Source organism: Heptranchias perlo, chromosome 8, assembly GCF_035084215.1.
Source record: "Heptranchias perlo isolate sHepPer1 chromosome 8, sHepPer1.hap1, whole genome shotgun sequence".
In the NCBI taxonomy this organism is placed as follows: domain Eukaryota; kingdom Metazoa; phylum Chordata; class Chondrichthyes; order Hexanchiformes; family Hexanchidae; genus Heptranchias; species Heptranchias perlo.
The window spans coordinates 8,452,007-8,470,291 of record NC_090332.1 but is presented as its reverse complement, the minus strand read 5'-3'; the positions used below and the strand labels follow the sequence as shown (position 1 = coordinate 8,470,291).

The 18,285-nt window shown below is 42.1% G+C and overlaps 1 protein-coding gene across 1 annotated transcript in view; it reads left to right on the top strand.

Annotated features, from left to right (window-relative positions):
- The window catches only part of zgc:172136 (uncharacterized protein LOC566376 homolog), an 89,541-nt gene that overhangs the window by 39,904 nt on the left and 31,352 nt on the right, over nucleotides 1-18,285 (top strand). Inside the window, exons 2-3 of the mRNA XM_067988607.1 lie at nucleotides 587-802; nucleotides 12,091-12,181. Of these exons, the coding sequence (XP_067844708.1) occupies nucleotides 707-802; nucleotides 12,091-12,181 (187 nt within the window). The 5' untranslated portion in view covers nucleotides 587-706. The remainder of the gene's footprint in view (nucleotides 1-586; nucleotides 803-12,090; nucleotides 12,182-18,285) is intronic.

Here is an 18,285-nt window from a genome sequence, read left to right as displayed (position 1 = left end):
AACAAGTGGGATCTGGCCAGTATTTGCCATGTGCTGGAGGACATGTTACATACATACATGTATACATACATACATGTGGTGGCACAGTTGATATTTGTCATGTGTTTTGGACTGCACCACAGATAAAACTGGACATCAGGGGCCCACTTAGTCAGGTGATCATCAGAGATATTTACATATCTGTGCTCAGTATTTCATTGTGGCTGGATGTTTTAAAAAAACTTTTTTTTTCCAAAGCTATCAACAATGTTATCAGAGTGTTTTTTTTAGGGAGAATAATTTTGTAGAATGGCCTTGAGTAGCCATTGTCTGGCCTCCATAATCCTATATTGTTGGATAACATTTGTGCCAACGCTGATGGAAGTTTGACTTGAGTCACCAGAATTCTCTTAAACCTGCCCCCGCCCCCTTTATTTTTTTTTGAAGGTCAAAGATGCTTATGTTTGTGTGTAATGCTTACATGAAGTACATCATCTGTGGCCAAGATTCCTTAATTGAGTATGCTTCTACGTGCCCACATCTTCACGTCCTGGTGCGTCGCATGCTTTGTTTTCATTAATTAACACTGAAACATGTCATTTGGCAGGGAAGATGAGGGCAGACTGGATGTGGTCCTACGTTCAGTGAAGAGAGCTTCATAACTTGTGGAAGGCGGCACCGGACTGGCCAGAGATTAATTAAACTGAAATCTTCCCACAGTCCCGTCATGAGCAAGCAGCTATTCCAAAATAAAATGATGCCGGGCCGACGCATTGTTTCTGTACTTCTGCCAAACAAGGAACAACTTGAAGTCCTCATTGGAGTGAGTAGAAATTTCTTTGTGGCTACAAAAATCCTCTGACTAGAGCTTAGTATTTACTGCAACTGGAGTATCAACGTGCTTTGTGTTATGATTCTTTATGTTTCAGAATCGATATTTAACACAAATAAAAAAGTTAACTGTGGATGTGGCCAGTTAGATATGTCACTATGCCGCCTGGCAATGTCAAAGAACATACCTATTACATAATAGTAGATTATAACATGTAGACTGCTGGTCGCGCTGAGGTATTCCAGTCTCCGTGGACTGGTCACTTTCTAAGTTTTCAGCTCACAGCAATGATGCTGAAAGAGTCACTAGTATTGCAGCAACGAAACTACTCTACTTAAATGCCAGGATGAGTTTTATCATTAACCATAATCTTGTACAACTCAAAATAGAATTTTCCCATTGTTGTTCCCAATTTTTACTTTTAATCTTATACCTTTTATATTGCTTTGATATTTTATCAATCAGAAATAACTACTTTGTACATTTGTTTGTATTGCCCATTGCAGTGATTTCAAAATTGCTGCTGTGTATACAAATCCCTGCACAGCCCACTTCCACCCTATCTCTGTAAGCTCCTCCATCCCTAAATTCCAGCTTTGTCTTTCTGAGTCTAGACTACAAAGCATCTTCCCTCTTTTCCCCACCTCCCCGCTGCTGCTTCAGCCATCATGGCCCTCTCACTGGGATTCTCTCCCAGCCACCCTCTGCCTTGCTTCTTCTCTCCCCATTGCAAATGCCTCCTCAAATCCTACCTCTTTGACCATGCAAATTTTCTCCTCAAGTCTCCAATTCCTGTTCAGTGCCCAATTTATAAACTTTTTTCGCCTCCCTACCTCCCTCTTGTGAAGTACATTTGGGCTAAAGGCACTATAAGTGTAGTTGTTTCCTTTTTTCAAAAAAAAAATCGTCCCTTTCTCTCTACCTCCCAGCTTGAATTCATAAATACTTTTTGAAACACTCTGCCAGTAGCAATAATCCTACTTGGAATTTCAAGTAGCATTTTCTACAAACCCAGCGTTCAGCGCAGTCTGCAGAAACTAAAGTGTCACATGCATGAAATTGGCAGATGTGCTGCCCTGAATCCGGTTCAAAGCACCTAATAAATCAATAGTTGTGCCCTAAAGGTAGATCTGAGCACTGAGTTGTTTCTGTGGGAGTTCCCCCTCTTCTATCAATGAAGTGAAGGCCAAAATGCTCCCATACTACCAAATAATGTGTTATATTAAAGAGGAAGGGGGGTCTTTGGGGAGTAGTTTCTATTCAAAGTACTCTCTCCCTCACATCTCTGAGTCTTAAATCGAAGTATTACCAGTACTTATCTGCTGTTGATTTTCTGATTTCAGAGACCTACCAGTTCGAGCTGCCTGCAGAACTGCTTGGGTGATGATAGTTACAGAGTGCGGTCATAAGCATAGCAGTGATCTAATTCATTTCACTAGGGACTGGTATACTGGCCCGGCCTGGGAGGTGGCCAGAGTCTGGATCAGCTTCCAGACCAGTCTGGAATGCCAGACCCCACCCCCGCCCCCAAACCGCCCTTCACCTGTGAAAATGAATGAAGTTGCTTGGGGTATGTAGTGCCTTAACTGACATCAAGGATATGAATCTGGAGGGTGGGAGACCTGAAATGGCAGAAACCAGAAAATAGGTAAATTAAGTGATGGTAACACATAATTATTTTCTTTAATTAAAAGAAGGGAGATACTTTGGGAAGTACTCTGGACACTAAGTACTACTTTCCTTTTTAAGCTATGAGTTGGTTGTCTGGCTCTTACCAATAGTTACAAGCTGCACAATAATAAATTTGAAAATAATTAAAACCCAGATTACTTTAGCTTCAGGTTAAAGTGAGGCCATAATGGAAAAATTCACAATGCTGCATTGGGGAGGAGTTTACTATTCTGAGGCTGGTGTTGAGGCACATCGTTGAGGGGGGAATAGAGGGAGCATTACTCTGCATCTAATGGTGTGTACCTAACATGGGAGTGCTTGATGCTGACATTGATTCCAAAAAATACTATTGCCCATCATTTACCTTGATTAGCACAACAAAAGCATTAAATCAAGAGATCCATAATGTCTTAAGTAACATATATGTCTTGTCTTTGGATTTTCAAAAGGCCTTGAGTCTACTGTTGTAGACTCATGACTAAGTCAAAGCATGTGGAGTCAGGGGACAGGTAGCAGAATGGACAGCAAGCTGGCTACAAAACAGAAAAGAGAGTAGTGGTTAAGGGTAGCTACTCACATTAGCAAAAGGTGGGAAGTGGTGTTCCACAGGGATCAGTGCTGGGACCACTGTTGCTCACTTAATTTACCTATTTTCTGGTTAACGATTTGAACTCTGGAATCGGAAGTACAATTTCAAAATTGCAGACGACACCAAATTGGGGGTGTAGTTAATACAAAGGAAGAAAGCGCCAAATGCAAGAAGACGTTAATAAACTTGCAGAATGGGCGTGTATTTGGCAATGAATTTCACTATAGATAAGTGTGAGGTGGTGCATTTTAGTAGGAAGAATAAGGAGGCCACATACTCCTTGGATAATAAGAGTCTAAATGGGGTAGAGAAGCAAAGGGATCTCGGGGAACAGATGCAAAAATCGCTAAAAGTAGCAACGCAGGTTAACAAGGCCATAAAAAAAAGGCAAACCAAGCACTGGGGTTCATTTCTAGAGGGACAGAATTGAAAAGCAGAGAAGTTATGTTAAACTTGTATAGAACTTTGGTTAGACCATACTTGGAGTACTGTACACAGTTCTAGTCTCTATATTATAGAAAAGATATAGAGGCATTGAAGAAGGTGCATAAAAGATTCACAAGGATGATACCAGAACTGAGAGGATATACTTATCAGGAAAGGCTGAGCAGGCTGGAGCTCTTTTCTCTAGAAAAGAGAAGGCTGAGGGGTGACCTGATAGAGGTCTTTAAGATAATGAAAGGGTTTGATAGGGTGGACGTAGATAAATGTTTCCAGTTGTGGGGAGTCCAAAACTAGAGGTCATAAATATTAGACAGTCACTAATAAATCCAATAGGGAATTCATTAGAAACTTTTTACCCAAAGAGTGGTAAGAATGTGGAAAGTGCTACCACAAAGAGTAGTTAAGGCAAAGAGTGTAGATGCATCTAAGGGGAAGCTAGACAAGCACATGAGAGAAAGGAATAGAAGGATATGCAGATAGCGTTAGATGAAGTAGGGAGGGAGGAGGCTTGTGTGGAGCATAAACGTTAGCATAGGCCAGTTGGGCCGAATGGTCTGTTTTTGTGCTGTAGACTCGATGTAATTTGATGTCTTTATCTGTCTTGCCTGCCTTTTATCCCAATCACCTGGTCGTTTTGGCACAGTATTGATACACAACTGTGCTGTACCACACAGTGTTTGGGCATGAGTGTCCCCATTTGTTTTTCATATAGTGAATTCCCTCTTTTATTTCTCAACATCTCGCAACCCCCTCCCTCCATTTTAGTCAGGCTCTGTGGGTGTGGCAGAACGGTGGGACTGGAGAGCGGGTCAACCCCATTCCATAGCACATAGAACAGGACCGAGAGACACCTGGGAAAAGGTTACTTGCCAGCCCTTTCTATTGTGGAATAATCTATGTTGTTGTCCTATGTTTAGGAAGGACCTAAAGATTGGAAAAGGTATAAAATGGAAAGAACAGCAAGCCTAACCGATGCAGGTTAGAGTAAGTCTTCTTCCTGTGCCTGTGTTCCTCCACTTGTCCCATGTGGACTCAGTTAGACAGACCACTTTTTTCCTGCTCGATGTCAGTGCCTCTCTTCCACAACCCCCCCCCAACCTCATGGAAAAGAGTAAATAAATTGGTACAATATAGTTAGGCTCCTTAACTGCTGGACCCAAGGCCGACAGCTGTACTTCCAGCATTGCAGATAAGATTAGAGTGAGAGGCAGCAACCAAAACAATGTGGATTGTTTCTTCATGCGTGTTTACATTTCTCTAAATATTCAGTTTGTAATAGTTATCTAACTCTTAATATTGTTATCATCTGTTGGAGACTAACGCTTGTTTTTTATTTCCTGATTTTAAATCAATAAGTAAATTTTGTTCTTTTTTTAGAAGAAATTTGTTAGGGTTAATTAAATATTGCCCATGAAAACATGAATTTAGTGATTGCGTTTTACTCATTAATTTATTTACCATGATGAGAACTGTTAAAAGCAGAAAAATGTCAATTCATTAGTGGTGGGGCACTGCAGTTCTTTGCTCTCTTTTCCCCACATTCCCTCCTGTCCTCTCCTATAGGGTGGTGCCTTATGCTGGGGTACAGTTCTACGGGTGCTCTCTGCTACCAGGCCCTAGTGGCTGTTCTTCATGCGAGTCTTGACAGTGAGTATTGGCAGGCTATTCAGCAGTGGGTGGGGAGAACCAGAACCAAGCCCGATCCTGACTTTACCTGACATCCCACGCATGCATCTTCCTGCAGGGGTTGTTAGATAGTGATCAGGAGCAGGATCCCTGGCTGTTTTTTTTTGTTTCCTCCACCTCCTGCTGCAGCCTCGGCGCAGTGTAGTGACTTTCCTGGTCGATGCAGCTCATGATCAGACCATAGAATCATAGAATCTTACAGCACAGAAGGAGGCCATTCGACCCATTGTGCCTGGGCTGGCTCTTTGAAAGAGCTATCCAATTTGTCCCACTCCCTTGCTCTTTCCCCATAGCCCTGCAATTTTTTCCCCTTTAAGTATTTATCCAATTCCCCTTTTTAAGTTACTATTGAATCTGCTTCCACTATCCTTTCAATTGTAAACAATTTTACAACACCAAGTTATAGTCCAGCAATTTTATTTTAAATTCACAAGCTTTCGGAGGCTTCCTCCTTCGTCAGGTGAACATCGTTCACCTGACGAAGGAGGAAGCCTCCGAAAGCTTGTGAATTTAAAATAAAATTGCTGGACTATAACTTGGTGTTGTAAAATTGTTTACAATTGTCAACCCCAGTCCATCACCGGCATCTCCACATCATGACTATCCTTTCAGGCAGTGCATTCCAGATCATAACTGCATAAAAAAAATTCTCCTCATCTCACTTGTCTCTTTTACGTTGTATTTATTCATGGAGCCATTGGGAGCTGAGGGTTTTTTTAAACCTGTTGCAATTCACGGGTTACACAATAATTTTAATTTCACAAATCATCGGATCAAACTTTTCATATTTGAACCTGCACACAGGTTACACTGACTGCAGTCTAACATCAGTAATGTTCATTGCTTTGAGTATTTTTCCCCTCTTCAACTTTCTCTCCCTCCACTCATGCTGAGGTATAGTCCAACAGTGGCGTACTGCAGTCCCTTCACCACTCAGGTGAGCATTTTTCATGTGTGAACCTAAATGGTGAGTGGTCGCAGGCTATTCAAAAATGGAGGACATCACAGATGAGCCCTATAATATCCTCACCACATATCTGCACACAGCATTTTCTGTCAGGAATCACTGGCTAGCAGTCATGAATGAGACTCCTGGCTTATTTTTAAAATATTTTCCCTTGTAGGGCAGGCACGCTAAGGCCTGTTGTAGCTTCCTTGCATCCTAAGCTGTGAGCATTTTAAAGGAACATATGAATAATGCTCTAGAATGTTAATGGAGATTTTACAGCTTGAGGCATAACTTTGCCTGTGAAGTATACATCTGAATATCTTTTGACCTTTACTCATAATCATAATAAATAAATGCATGTGTTTATATAGCACTTTATGATGTTGAAACAAATCTCACACAATGAATTATTTCTGTGATGTAGCCAAAACCTCAGAAAATAGTTGTCACTAAAATTATTGTGCCAGCTTTGTCTTTGCATTAACCTTTTGCTGGACGATTTCTCTGGAAAACCTAATGTTACGGCTACATGCTGACCATCAGGGTTTGAGGGTTTTCTGAGAATCTCAGCTCTGTGTTAAAAATGAGAAGGCTGAAGCAAAAAATATTTAAATGTTTTTGTTTAAAAATTAAATGGAAATGCTTCATTGATATAGTTAATGATGCATGAATGCCGGCTAATCACACTCATAACCAAACTTTTAAAAATGAGTTTCTTTATCTATACGAATCTACTCCATCATTGTTTTCCACAACGTTGGGTCACTCCCGGGCGCATTCTATTGGAGTAGAACTCTTGCCATATTCTTGATGGTGGAATGGTTATTGTGATTCCAGTAGGTATCTTCAGGCTATGGAATAAAGCCACTTCACATGTTTGAAAAAAGCAGAATTCTAGAAACAGCTGAAGTAAAAACAGAAAATGTCCATCTGAAAAGATGGGTCAATGTTAACCCTGACTAGTGGGGTCTACCTGTAAAGTCACCCTGTCTTTTTTTCTCTTCAGATGCTGACTAACCTGCTGTGTATTTCCAGCATTCACTTTTTATTTGGATTTCAACATTTGCAGGGATTTTTATGTCCAGAAAGGGCCCTCCTCTCGAGTTTACCACTGTCATGGATTTATACTTAAATCGACCCCTTTCCCGTCAGTCAGTGATGGGTTTACATCCAGTTTTTCTTTCCGCTCCGGTGTTAGCATGAGATATATGTTCAAAGTTCCACAAAGGCTCATTGCCGTGGGTATATCTTGAGGAGTTCATACATCGATGTTGCTCATTCATGTATTTTCAACCTGATTGTTTAGGAATTCTGCAGTATTCTTGGAACATCTCTTTTCATGGTGTAAAGAAGGAACTAAAGACTGACTTGCATTTATATAGCACCTTTCATGACCTCAGGATGTCCCAAATATAGTTGAGATACTGGATGGGCTAAAAATTGATAAAGAAGAGTACTTGAAAGGCTAGCTGTACTTAAAGTAGGTAAGTCACCCAGTTCTAATGGGATGCATCCTAAGCTGCTGAGGGAAGTAAGGGTGGAAATTGCAGAGGTACTGGCCATAATCTTCCAAACATTCGTAGATATGGGGTTGTGCCAGAGGTCTGGAGAATTGCAAATGTTACACCCTTGTTCAAAAAAGGGTGTAAGGATAAACCCAGCAACTATAGACCAGTCAGTTTAACCTCAGTGGTGGGGAAACTTTTAGAAACGATAATCCGGGACAGAATTAACAGTCACTTGGACGAGGGTGGATTGATTAGGGAAAGCCAGCACGGATTTGTTAAAGGCAAATCGTGTTTAACTAACCTGATAGAGTTTTTTGATGAAGTAACAGAGAGGGTTGATGAGGGCAATGCAGTTGATGTGATGTATATGGATTTTCAAAAGGCATTTGATAAAGTGCTGCACAGTAGGCTTATCATCAAGATGACAGCCCATGGAATAAACGGGACAGTAGCAACATGGATACAGAATTGGCTAAGGGACAGGAAACAGAGAGTAATGGTGAACGGTTGTTTTTCGGACTGGAGGAAGGTGTACAGTGCTGTTTCCCAGGGGTCAGTGCTGGGACCACTGCTTTTCTTGATATATATCAATGACTTGGACTAGGGTGTACAGGGCACAATTTCAAAATTTGCAGATAACACAAAACTTGGAAGGGTAGTAAATAGTGAGGAGGATGGTGATAGACTTCAAGAGGATATAGACAGGCTGGTGGCATGGGCGGACACATGGCAGATGAAATTTAACTCAGAAAAATGTGAAGCGATACATTTCGGTAGGAAGAACGAGGAGAGACAATATAAACTAGAGGGCACAACTCTAAAAGGGAACGGAGAGATCTGGGGGTATATGTGCACAAATCGTTGAAGGTGGCAGGGCAGGTTGAGAAAGTGGTTAAAAAGCATACGGGATCCTGGGCTTTATAAATAGAGGCACAGAGTACAAAAGTATGGACGTCATGATGAACCTTTATAAAACACTGGTTCGACCACAACTGGAGTATTGTGTCCAGTTCTGGGCACCACACTTCAGGAAAGATGTAAAGGCCTTAGAAAGGGCGCAGAAGAGATTTACTAGAATGATTCCAGGGATGAGGGACTTTAGTTATGTGGAAAGACTGGAGAAGCTGGGGTTGTTCTCCTTGGAACAGAGGCGGTTGCGAGGAGATTTGATAGAGGTATTCAAAATCATGAAGGGTCTAGACAGAGTAGATAGAGAGAAACTGTTCCCATTGGCAGAAGGGTCAAGGACCAGAGGACATAGATTTAAGGTGATTGGCAAAAGAACCAAAAGGTGACATGAGGAAAAGCTTTTTTACACAGCGAGTGGTTAGGATCTAGAATGCACTGCCCGAGGGGGTGGTGGAGACAGATTCAATCATGGCCTTCAAAAGGGAACTGGATAAGTACTTGAAAGGAAAAAATTTGCAGGGCTACGGGGAAAGGGCGGGGGAGTGGGACTAACTGGATTGCTCTTGCATAGAGCCGGTGTGGACTTGATGGGCCGAATGGCCTCCTTCCATGCTGTAACCTTTCTATGATTCTTTGATTCAAAGTGCTTTACAGCCAATGAAGTACTTTTGAAGTGTAGTCACTGTTGTAATGTAATGTAATCCATCTCACAGACGCAGTTCTGTTGCTTACTGCATGTTTAACACATGAATACTGCTACTTATCAATGAATACACCTACGTCCTGTCTTTGAAATACAGTTTTCAAAATGTGTGGTCAGTTAACACTTCACGGGCCAGTTGCAAATATTCAGCAACTGTATTGTTCGCTCTGATAGCTTTACATTGACAAGAATGCAGGGGTTAAGAATAGAATCCTTTTTGTTGTTTTTATGTTCAAGTTCAGGATTGCTAAATCAGGGGAGAAAGGAGCTCTTTTCATTTTGGACACCATGATGAGCGGGGGGAGGGGGGTATCAAATTGATAAAAATGTGAAACCCGACCCCAACCCGCCGCGAACCCGCCTAATTCCGCTTTAACTCCAGTGCATTTGGGGGTGTCCGAGTAACCCGCTCTGGAGAGGCGGGTCATAGAATCATAGAAATTTACGGCACAGAAGGAGGTCATTCGGCCCATCGTGTCTGTGCATGCTGAAAAAGAGCAATCCAGCCTAATCCCACTTTCTAGCTCATGGTCCGTAGCCTTGTAGGTTACTGCACTTCAAGTGCATATCTAAGTACTTTTTAAATGCGATGAGGGTTTCTGGCTCTACCACCCTTTCAAGCAGTGAGTTCCAGACCCCCCACCACCCTCTTGGTGAAAAAATTTCTCAACTCCTACTCTAATCCTTCTACCAATTTCTTTAAATCTATGCCCCCTGGTTATTGAGCTCTCTGCTAAGGGAAATAGGTCCTTCCTATCCACTCTATCTAGGCCCCTCATAATTTTATACACCTCAATTAAATCTCCCCACAGCCTCCTCTGTTCTAAAGAAAACAACCCCAGCCTATCCAATCTTTCCTCATAGCTAAAATTCTCCAGTCCGGGCAACATCCTCGTAAGTCTCCTCTGTACCCTCTCTAGTGCAATCACATTTTTCCTATAATGTGGTACCCAGAACTGTACGCAGTACTCTAGCTGTGGCCTAACTAGTGTTTTATGCAGTTCTAGCATAACCTCCCTGCTTTTATATTTTATGCCTCGGCTAATAAAGGAAAGTATCCCATATGCTTTCTTAACCACCTTATCTACCTGTCCTGCTACCTTCAGGGATCTGTGGACATGCACTCCAAGGTCCCTCTGTTCTTCTACACTGATCAGTAATTATAATATTTAATTGAGGCTCAGTTCCTCAGATTTTGGGAGCCATTCGAATTTAACTGCTGCGGACAGTGTTTCCCAGGGTTCGGTAAAACCTAGCAGCTGAAAGGAGGTGGAAACAGTTGATTCCGGCAAGTGCTGGAGTAAGTGCTTTTTCAGCACTGCTTGGAGCCGGGAGGAGCAGGAGTGCTTCCCCTGACCCCTCAAGAAAACCTTCTGCCGCGATCTCTCCCTCCCCGCGATCTTCAGATACCCCCCACGATCTTCCGACCCCCCCCACCAATCTTCCGACATTCCCGTGATCACTCCCCTCCCCCCCACGATCTCTTCCCCGTGATCTCTCCCTCCTTCCCTCCTCACTTCTGTGCTCCGAGCCGCCTACAACCAACCCCTGATCTTCTCCGATTGCCGGGGACCATCTCCAGTGGTCCCTGGCTGCGGCCTACTACCACTGGCTTTCCCGCCCAGCAGCCGGCCAGCCTTCAATCCTGCTGTTATACCTCCACCTTCCCGGTATTACGGGGATTCCTGGCCACAGACATGCACCCCCGCTCCCTCCCCGCCCTCCCATAAATATCAGGGGCACAATGTCAGTATCAAGCACTGCCAGGTGAAGTATAGCATATGCCGCAGCCCCAACCCCAGAGCAACACCTCCTGCTGCATCGTTTCCCACAACAGTTATCCACTGAAATTGATAGTGCCAGATTAGGAACAACTTAGTGCTGTGGAATCACCTCCACAAGGAGCTCAGTGGAAACCGAACAGACTCATTTGACTTGGGTCCCTTGCTGCCAACAGACACCAGAGGCCATTACCTCATCTAGGCTGGACTGAAACCCAGATCCCAGAGGCAAATGGCCAGTGCCTATCCCACTGCATATTGCAATTCCTCAATAAAATGATTTTAATTGGAAGCAATAGAACTTTCAAAGTCACTTAAGGTACCTCAGGGTCATGCTATATGACTGCTGAATAGCTGTGCATTTAAGCGTAGAGGCTGCCGACGAAATCCTGCAGTTGACCCAGACATCTGGAATTCTGAAGACATTTAAAGGGTGTGGATTATTTATAAGGGACTTTCAGTAGCTAGTCTGATGCCAGCTCTTGTCTGTTGGTCAGTAATTACTAAAAAAACAATTCAAACAAAAATGAATACGCATCCTCTCCCCTTCCTCCTCCCCATTATTCAGAATAGTTTGCCAAATTACTGTCCTTTTTGAAATAACAAATTACACTTAACTCACAAAGGTCGATCTCGTACAAGAAAATACTGAGCAAATCTAACTAATGCAATGCTTATTACCCATCCCAGAAAACAGAGACTGTGGTGGTCACTTCAATTTGGGTGGTAACTCTTGCTCCCATTGATCCAAAAATAGGCTTCCAGTAGCTTCTGAACTTTGGTAATCCTGAGCAGTCATGCAGCTTCAGTAATGATTGGCAGTGTGCATTACTAATTCCACATTGTCATCACTTCTGAATGCGGCAATTATTGTGTTTTTCAAGTTGTTGAGTAATTACACCGCTTTGTTAAGTTTCTTCAGTCACTGAGAGTACCTTCCAGTATAGTGTTACATTGAGCTGGAAGCAGACTGACTAGGTTGCTTGTTTGAAGCTTCATGCTGCACCTCTGTTGTTCTGACATATATGTTTGTTTGTAGGTAAAAGCTACGGGTCAGGATCTCTACAATCAAGTTTGTGATATGCTGAAGATCAGGGATGGTCACTTCTTTGGTCTGAGTGTGGTACAAAGTAAGCTGTGGTTCAATATATTAAGGCTTTTTGGTTTCTTGTTTTGGTGAGAAAATAAGAATAAGGGAATGGATTAGCCAAGAGATGATTCTTGCCAAACTCTTGTTTTGATCTTTTACAGTAGCACTACATATTTATGTACTTGTTTTGTCTATAACATCTATGATTAGTGTAACCATTTATTTTTCTGAGGGGCTTTGCTTATGATTAATAAGGAAATAATCAAGTTTCTAATGCTTCCCTATTCAGGCTAATGTAAGCACTACATTACATCTGAATTCATCAAGTACTTCTGACAAACAAGTGCTTGGTAGCCACAATACATTTCTAATGTTTTTGTATAAAGCTCTGGTTAGACTGCATCTGGAGTATGGCGTTCAGTTCTGGGCACCACACCTCAGGAGGATATACTGGCCTTGGAGGGGATGTAGTGCAGATTCACCAGAATAATACCAGGGCTAAAAGGGTTAGTTTATGAGGACAGGTTGCATAGACTAGGCTTGTATTCCCTTGAGTATAGAAGATTAAGGGGTGATCTAATTGAGGTGTTTAAGTTGATTAAACGATTTGATAGGGTAGATAGAGAGAAACTATTTCCTCTGGTGGGTGAGTCCAGAACAAGGGGGCATAACCTTAAAATTAGAGCTAGGACGTTCAGAGGCGATGTCAGGAAGCACTTCTTCACACAAAGGGTGGTGGAAATCTAGAACTCTCCCTCAAAAAGCTGTTGAGGCTAGGGATCAACTGAAAATTTCAAAACAGATATTGATAGAGTTTTGTTAGGTAAGGACATTAAGGAATATGGAACTTAGTCGGGCAAATGGAATTAAGATACAGATCAGCCATGATCTAATTAAATGGCGGAACTGGCTTGGGGGCTGAATGGCCTCCTCATGTTCCTATGTTCCTTATTCTATAAATCTAAAGCTTACTTGATGTTATTCAGGGAAATGTATAACCATTTTTTTACCCCTTTTTCTTGGACCTCTTGCTGGGGTACAGTACCATGGGCACCAGTCTCTTTCCAGTACAATGTTCGAATAGCCATTCTGCATGTGTGAGCCTATTTGGCATTCGAATACAGGGGCATTGCAGCTGAGCCAGATCCTGTCCTCCCCCGACATCCACGCATGCAGATCCAGCAGGGAACGGCCTTGTATAGCAGCCAGCGGCAGGAATTCTGGCTTTTAAAAAAAAAATCTCCTTAACCCTGGGGCACTGCGGCCTATTCTACCATCCCAACTCCCTCCCCAGTCGAGATCTGCTACTCAGCACTAACCAGGGATTGAACCTGGGATCTGTCTAATCTGTAGGACTCAGCTACTCACTGCCTTAACCAGTTGAACCATAAAGAGAACTTATGAGTATGCAACATTATCAGATCAGGTGAGGGGAGAAGATTTTGTGGGGAAAGAAAATGGGGCAAAATTTTGCATGGATAACCTCACTGCATTTTGAAAGCAGAAAAGTATTGTGACTACTTAACACCTGTCTATCAGAGAGTACTTAATGACTTCAGATGCAATGTTACAGAATCTGCAATTTAAAGTTCTTAAAGTTTGTAGAGTTTAATAGCCACATAGGTAAATAGCCATTATGAAAACAGGTTGTTTTCATCCATGTAACAGCTCACCACAAGCATGAAGTCCAGTGATATGTTCATTAAGCCTGGAATGTAGAATGGCATTCCTTTAATCAGGGGGCGATGAATAGAGTCATAGATCATGTTGCTTTAAGACTGTTTTTTTTCTTTTTCTTTTCAATTATCTGCCTTCTCCTGAGGTGATAACTCTTTGTGGGGTATGGTTCCATAAGCCCTGACATCCTTTTAGTATCTCACCCAAAAGGCCATCCTTTATGTGCGGGCCTAACCATTCGGTCATGGGGCCATCATAGCCAAGCCTAATCCCAACCTTGTTTGACATCATTGTGCTCGCCCTTTACAGCAAGGGTCACTGGATGGTGATTGGGATCAGGCACACTGGCTGATTTTTTTTTCTCTCTCCCGTTCCCTAACCCTGGCATAATGAGGCCAATTCCAGTACCCACTACTGCCTTGGGTGAGGTCAGCTAACTCAGCACAGACTAAGAATCAAACCTTGGACCTTGCTGGTCTGTCTGGATCAGCTTTAATAAATTTAAACTTTCATGTATTAATGCCAGAGCAAAAAAAAGTGCTGATCATGCTATCAATTTATTTGTTAAACATTTAAATAGCAGCTGTCAGAGGGGTAGTAAGAGTGGTTTAGGGAGAATGATGTGGCTTTTAACAATCAAAATGGAATAAAAATAAGTTTGACAGTGGTTTTTGCTTGTACAGAATTAATGGAAAGTAAAAGCTTCACGATCACTTAATCGGGACTTGTCTGCTCAAATTGATCGGGCTCTTTTAGCGAGTTTTAGTCTGAAGGAGTTGTAGTAAAATCCAAGTAAATACAATTTGATGAAAAATTCTGTGCTTGGATCACAAATTTTGTAGACTGCTTTTTTTTGTATTATTTGTACAAGTTAATGTAGTCAAAATTAAAATATTTAATTGTGCAAAAATGTAGTTTTTTCTTAAAATGGGCATTGAATGACTGGCACGTGTTACACAACTTAGAATCGATGTGCTGAGTACTGAGAACCCAGTTAATTGGAGGATGTTTCTCATTTTGGATCAGATTGATTCATTTTCAGTCTGATAGCAGAATCTGGAATTTTGGATAATTGGAAGTGATAGGATGAGATTTTGTGCATCAGTATTCTGAATGCAAGTATGTTTATCTGCAGGTGTCTCAGCGGTTGCCCACGAAAAGTGCTTTCCAATTCTGACTGTTTTATTAAAATATTTATGAATCTACCTCAGGCTATAGGATAACTAACTGAAGGCCCTGTGTCATCAGGAGGATTATGCTTGAAGTAAGAAATGCCTGTTGACAGATGGTGCTGAAGGCTAGTAAAGGGGAGAGGATATACTGGGAAATGTTTTGGTAGTGAAACCTGTAGAAAGGCCAGGATGTTAATTATGGTCGATTGCGTTTAGCTAGACATTCACTGGGAAAACAGCAGAGGAAAAATGAGAGGAGTGCATGTCTGTAGAGCTGGTACAGGATTGTTTCCTTATTCAATCTGAGAAATGGCCAACGTGGCCAACAACTATCCTGGATCCAATCTTTGGTAAGTAGAGGATTTAGGATTCAGTGATTTATAAAATCAGTAGAACTGCAAAAAGGAGAGTGACACAAAAATGTTAGATTTTAAAACAGCAGACTTCAATGTAACAAAATCAAGTTTTTTTTAAGGTTAATTGGCAAATCTACAGTGGAAAATTGAGAAGTATTTAAGGAATGTTGCTGAACTTTAATCAAAAGTGACTACAGGGTAATGGAGGGTAGTGTGGTTAAGTAAGGATGTAAAGAGTAGTATTAGAAATAAGCTGAAGGCTTTCAAAAGTAACGAGGAATCTAGTGGCAGGAGGACTGAGTAAAGATTAAGTGACAGCAGGTTTAAAAAAAGCTAATAAGCCAGGATAAACATTGAGCACATCTTGAATAACAGTGAAGTGTTTTTCTTTCTTCCCCCGCTATTGACTTTTGACGGTATACAGTTCCACGGGTGCCAACAGCCCTTTGCTACCTTATCCAAGTGGCCCATTCAGCATGTATGAGCCAGACCAAGAGTATTTGGTTATAGGAGGCATCCTGGCTGAGCCTGATCCTGTCCTTATCAGTCATCCACAATGCACATTTTCCAACAGGAGCTATTGCTGAGTGATCAGGAGCAGGAGCCTTGACAGAAGTTTTCCCTCCCTAACTCGGGGGGAGGGGGTGAAGGGTGTGGTGCAGAACCTTGACTGCTGCACCTGCTAAGATTAGCTTACTTAGCACAGATTGGGAACTGATGAACCTGTACCCTTCTGGTCATATGGCTTTGTACAATGCTCAACAGTGCCTTTCCTACTAGGCCACTGCTGTAAAGGATTTTAAAAATGAAGAAATAAAGTATTGGATTATTTTAAAATGCTGGAATCTGGAAAAATAGCACTGTTATTTAATAGTTAGTTCATTTCTTACGTTACCACGAAAAAGGAAGGAAAATTGACCTGGTCAGATATTAGATTTTCAGGAATGTTAAAGGAGGGACTAAACAATATGTAAACACTGAAAGTTGTATAGGGTTGAAGATTACATGGCCTTGAAGACAAAGTACCTGGGTCCAGAGAACTGGCACCCTCAAGTCTTAAAGGAGATAGCAACTGAAATTGTTGAAGTTTTAACTAACAATTTTTGAAAGTACTTAAATTGGGGAATGTTTCCTGAGAATTGGAAAGTGGCTAACATAACTCCCTCATTCTAAAAAGGGGTCAAAATACATTTTGAAATCGCAGATCAGTAAGTTTAACATTTGTTATAAAGTCTTTGAAACAATTTTGAGAGATCTAGCAGGAATGCTTGGAAAAAGCTGAATTTGTTACAGTACAGTCAGCATAGGTTCAGGAATGTTAAGGCCCTGTTTAACTAAATTGCTGGAGTTTTTCAAAGACATTACGACGAGGAAATGAAGCTGATATGATGTACTCAGATTTTCAGCAACTGCTACTTGCATTTGTATAGTGCTCATGTGAAGGAGGATGTCTCAGAGCACATTAATAGAAAGGATCGGGTGGATCCAGGAGGGGAATGGAGATGCTCAGGTGGATAATCAAAGGACTGAAGGCACAATCAAAGAGGAGAGTTTTGAAGAGTTTTTTTGAAAGAAGTGGCAGGGCAAGAGCATAATGAGTGCCTCCTGATGGTGGAGCGGTGGGTGTGAGGGGCGAGGAGAAGAGAGGCGATCTTATTGAAACATATAAGATTGTGAAGGGGCTTGATCGGGTGGATGCGGTAAGGATGTTCCCAAGGATGGGTGAAACTAGAACTAGGGGGCATAATCTTAGAATAAGGGGCTGCTCTTTCAAAACTGAGATGAGGAGAAACTTCTTCACTCAGAGGGTAGTAGGTCTGTGGAATTTGCTGCCCCAGGAAGCTGTGGAAGCTACATCATTAAATAAATTTAAAACAGAAATAGACAGTTTCCTAGAAGTAAAGGGAATTAGGGGTTACGGGGAGCGGGCAGGAAATTGGACATGAATTTAGATTTGAGGTTAGGATCAGATCAGCCATGATCTTATTGAATGGCGGAGCAGGCTCGAGGGGCCGATTGGCCTACTCCTGCTCCTATTTCTTATGTTCTTATGGTGTTAGAGGATTATTTGTCCAGGCCTCTGGCTTACTAATCCAGTAACAAAACCACTACACTACTCTACCATCAATTTTGGACAAGTCTGAGGTGAGGTGGGAGGAAGTATGAGGAAATGGTTAGTAGTGGAGAAAAGGAGTTTGAAGTTGTTTTTTGTTCCGGATGATCTTGAAGTAGTAAATCCTGCTAGAGCTGCTGGTGGACAGCCAGGCCAAGTGAATGCCAAGTGCATTCAAGCTTATGGTCTGCTGATTTGGAACTGTGACAATGTGTATTATACCAAGGGAGTTACAACAGTATCTGAGGCTACAAGGATGTTGAACGTGCAAGCCAGATGGTTGTGGAGAAACTCGACGACGGTGCCCATGTTGTCATAGGTGGCAGGCCATAGGCGGGGGAAGTCAGATTTAGAAAGGGCATGAGAGAGAGAATTTTGGGGTAGTTTTTTTTCCCGGGAATGGAAAGTGACAGTATAGAGGGGTTGGGTAAGCAGTGGGGCTGGATAGAAGAATAGAGATAAGGAAGTGATCGGAGGGAGCTTTGTTGAGACCATGTGTGATGATGAGGTCAAGGGCTTGGCCACTGAATGTGAGTGGGGAGTTGATGTGAGGTTGAGGCTGGTGGAGGAAGGTGAAGGAGAGTTCAAGTGAAGGTTAAAATCACAGAGGATGGAAACTTGTTTGATGCAAAGACAGGTCAGTCAGGAGAGAGGAGATTTGATTGAGGAAATGGCCTATGGATGTTAACAGGCAAGAGGGATATTGAAATAGAGGGAGTGATTTGGTAAAGGATTATGTGCTCGAATGAGGAAAAGGGGTTTGGAGAAGCACTGATGGCTGCAGCTGGTCAGAGAAGGACCATCCGCTGTAGGTGAAAGCATTTTG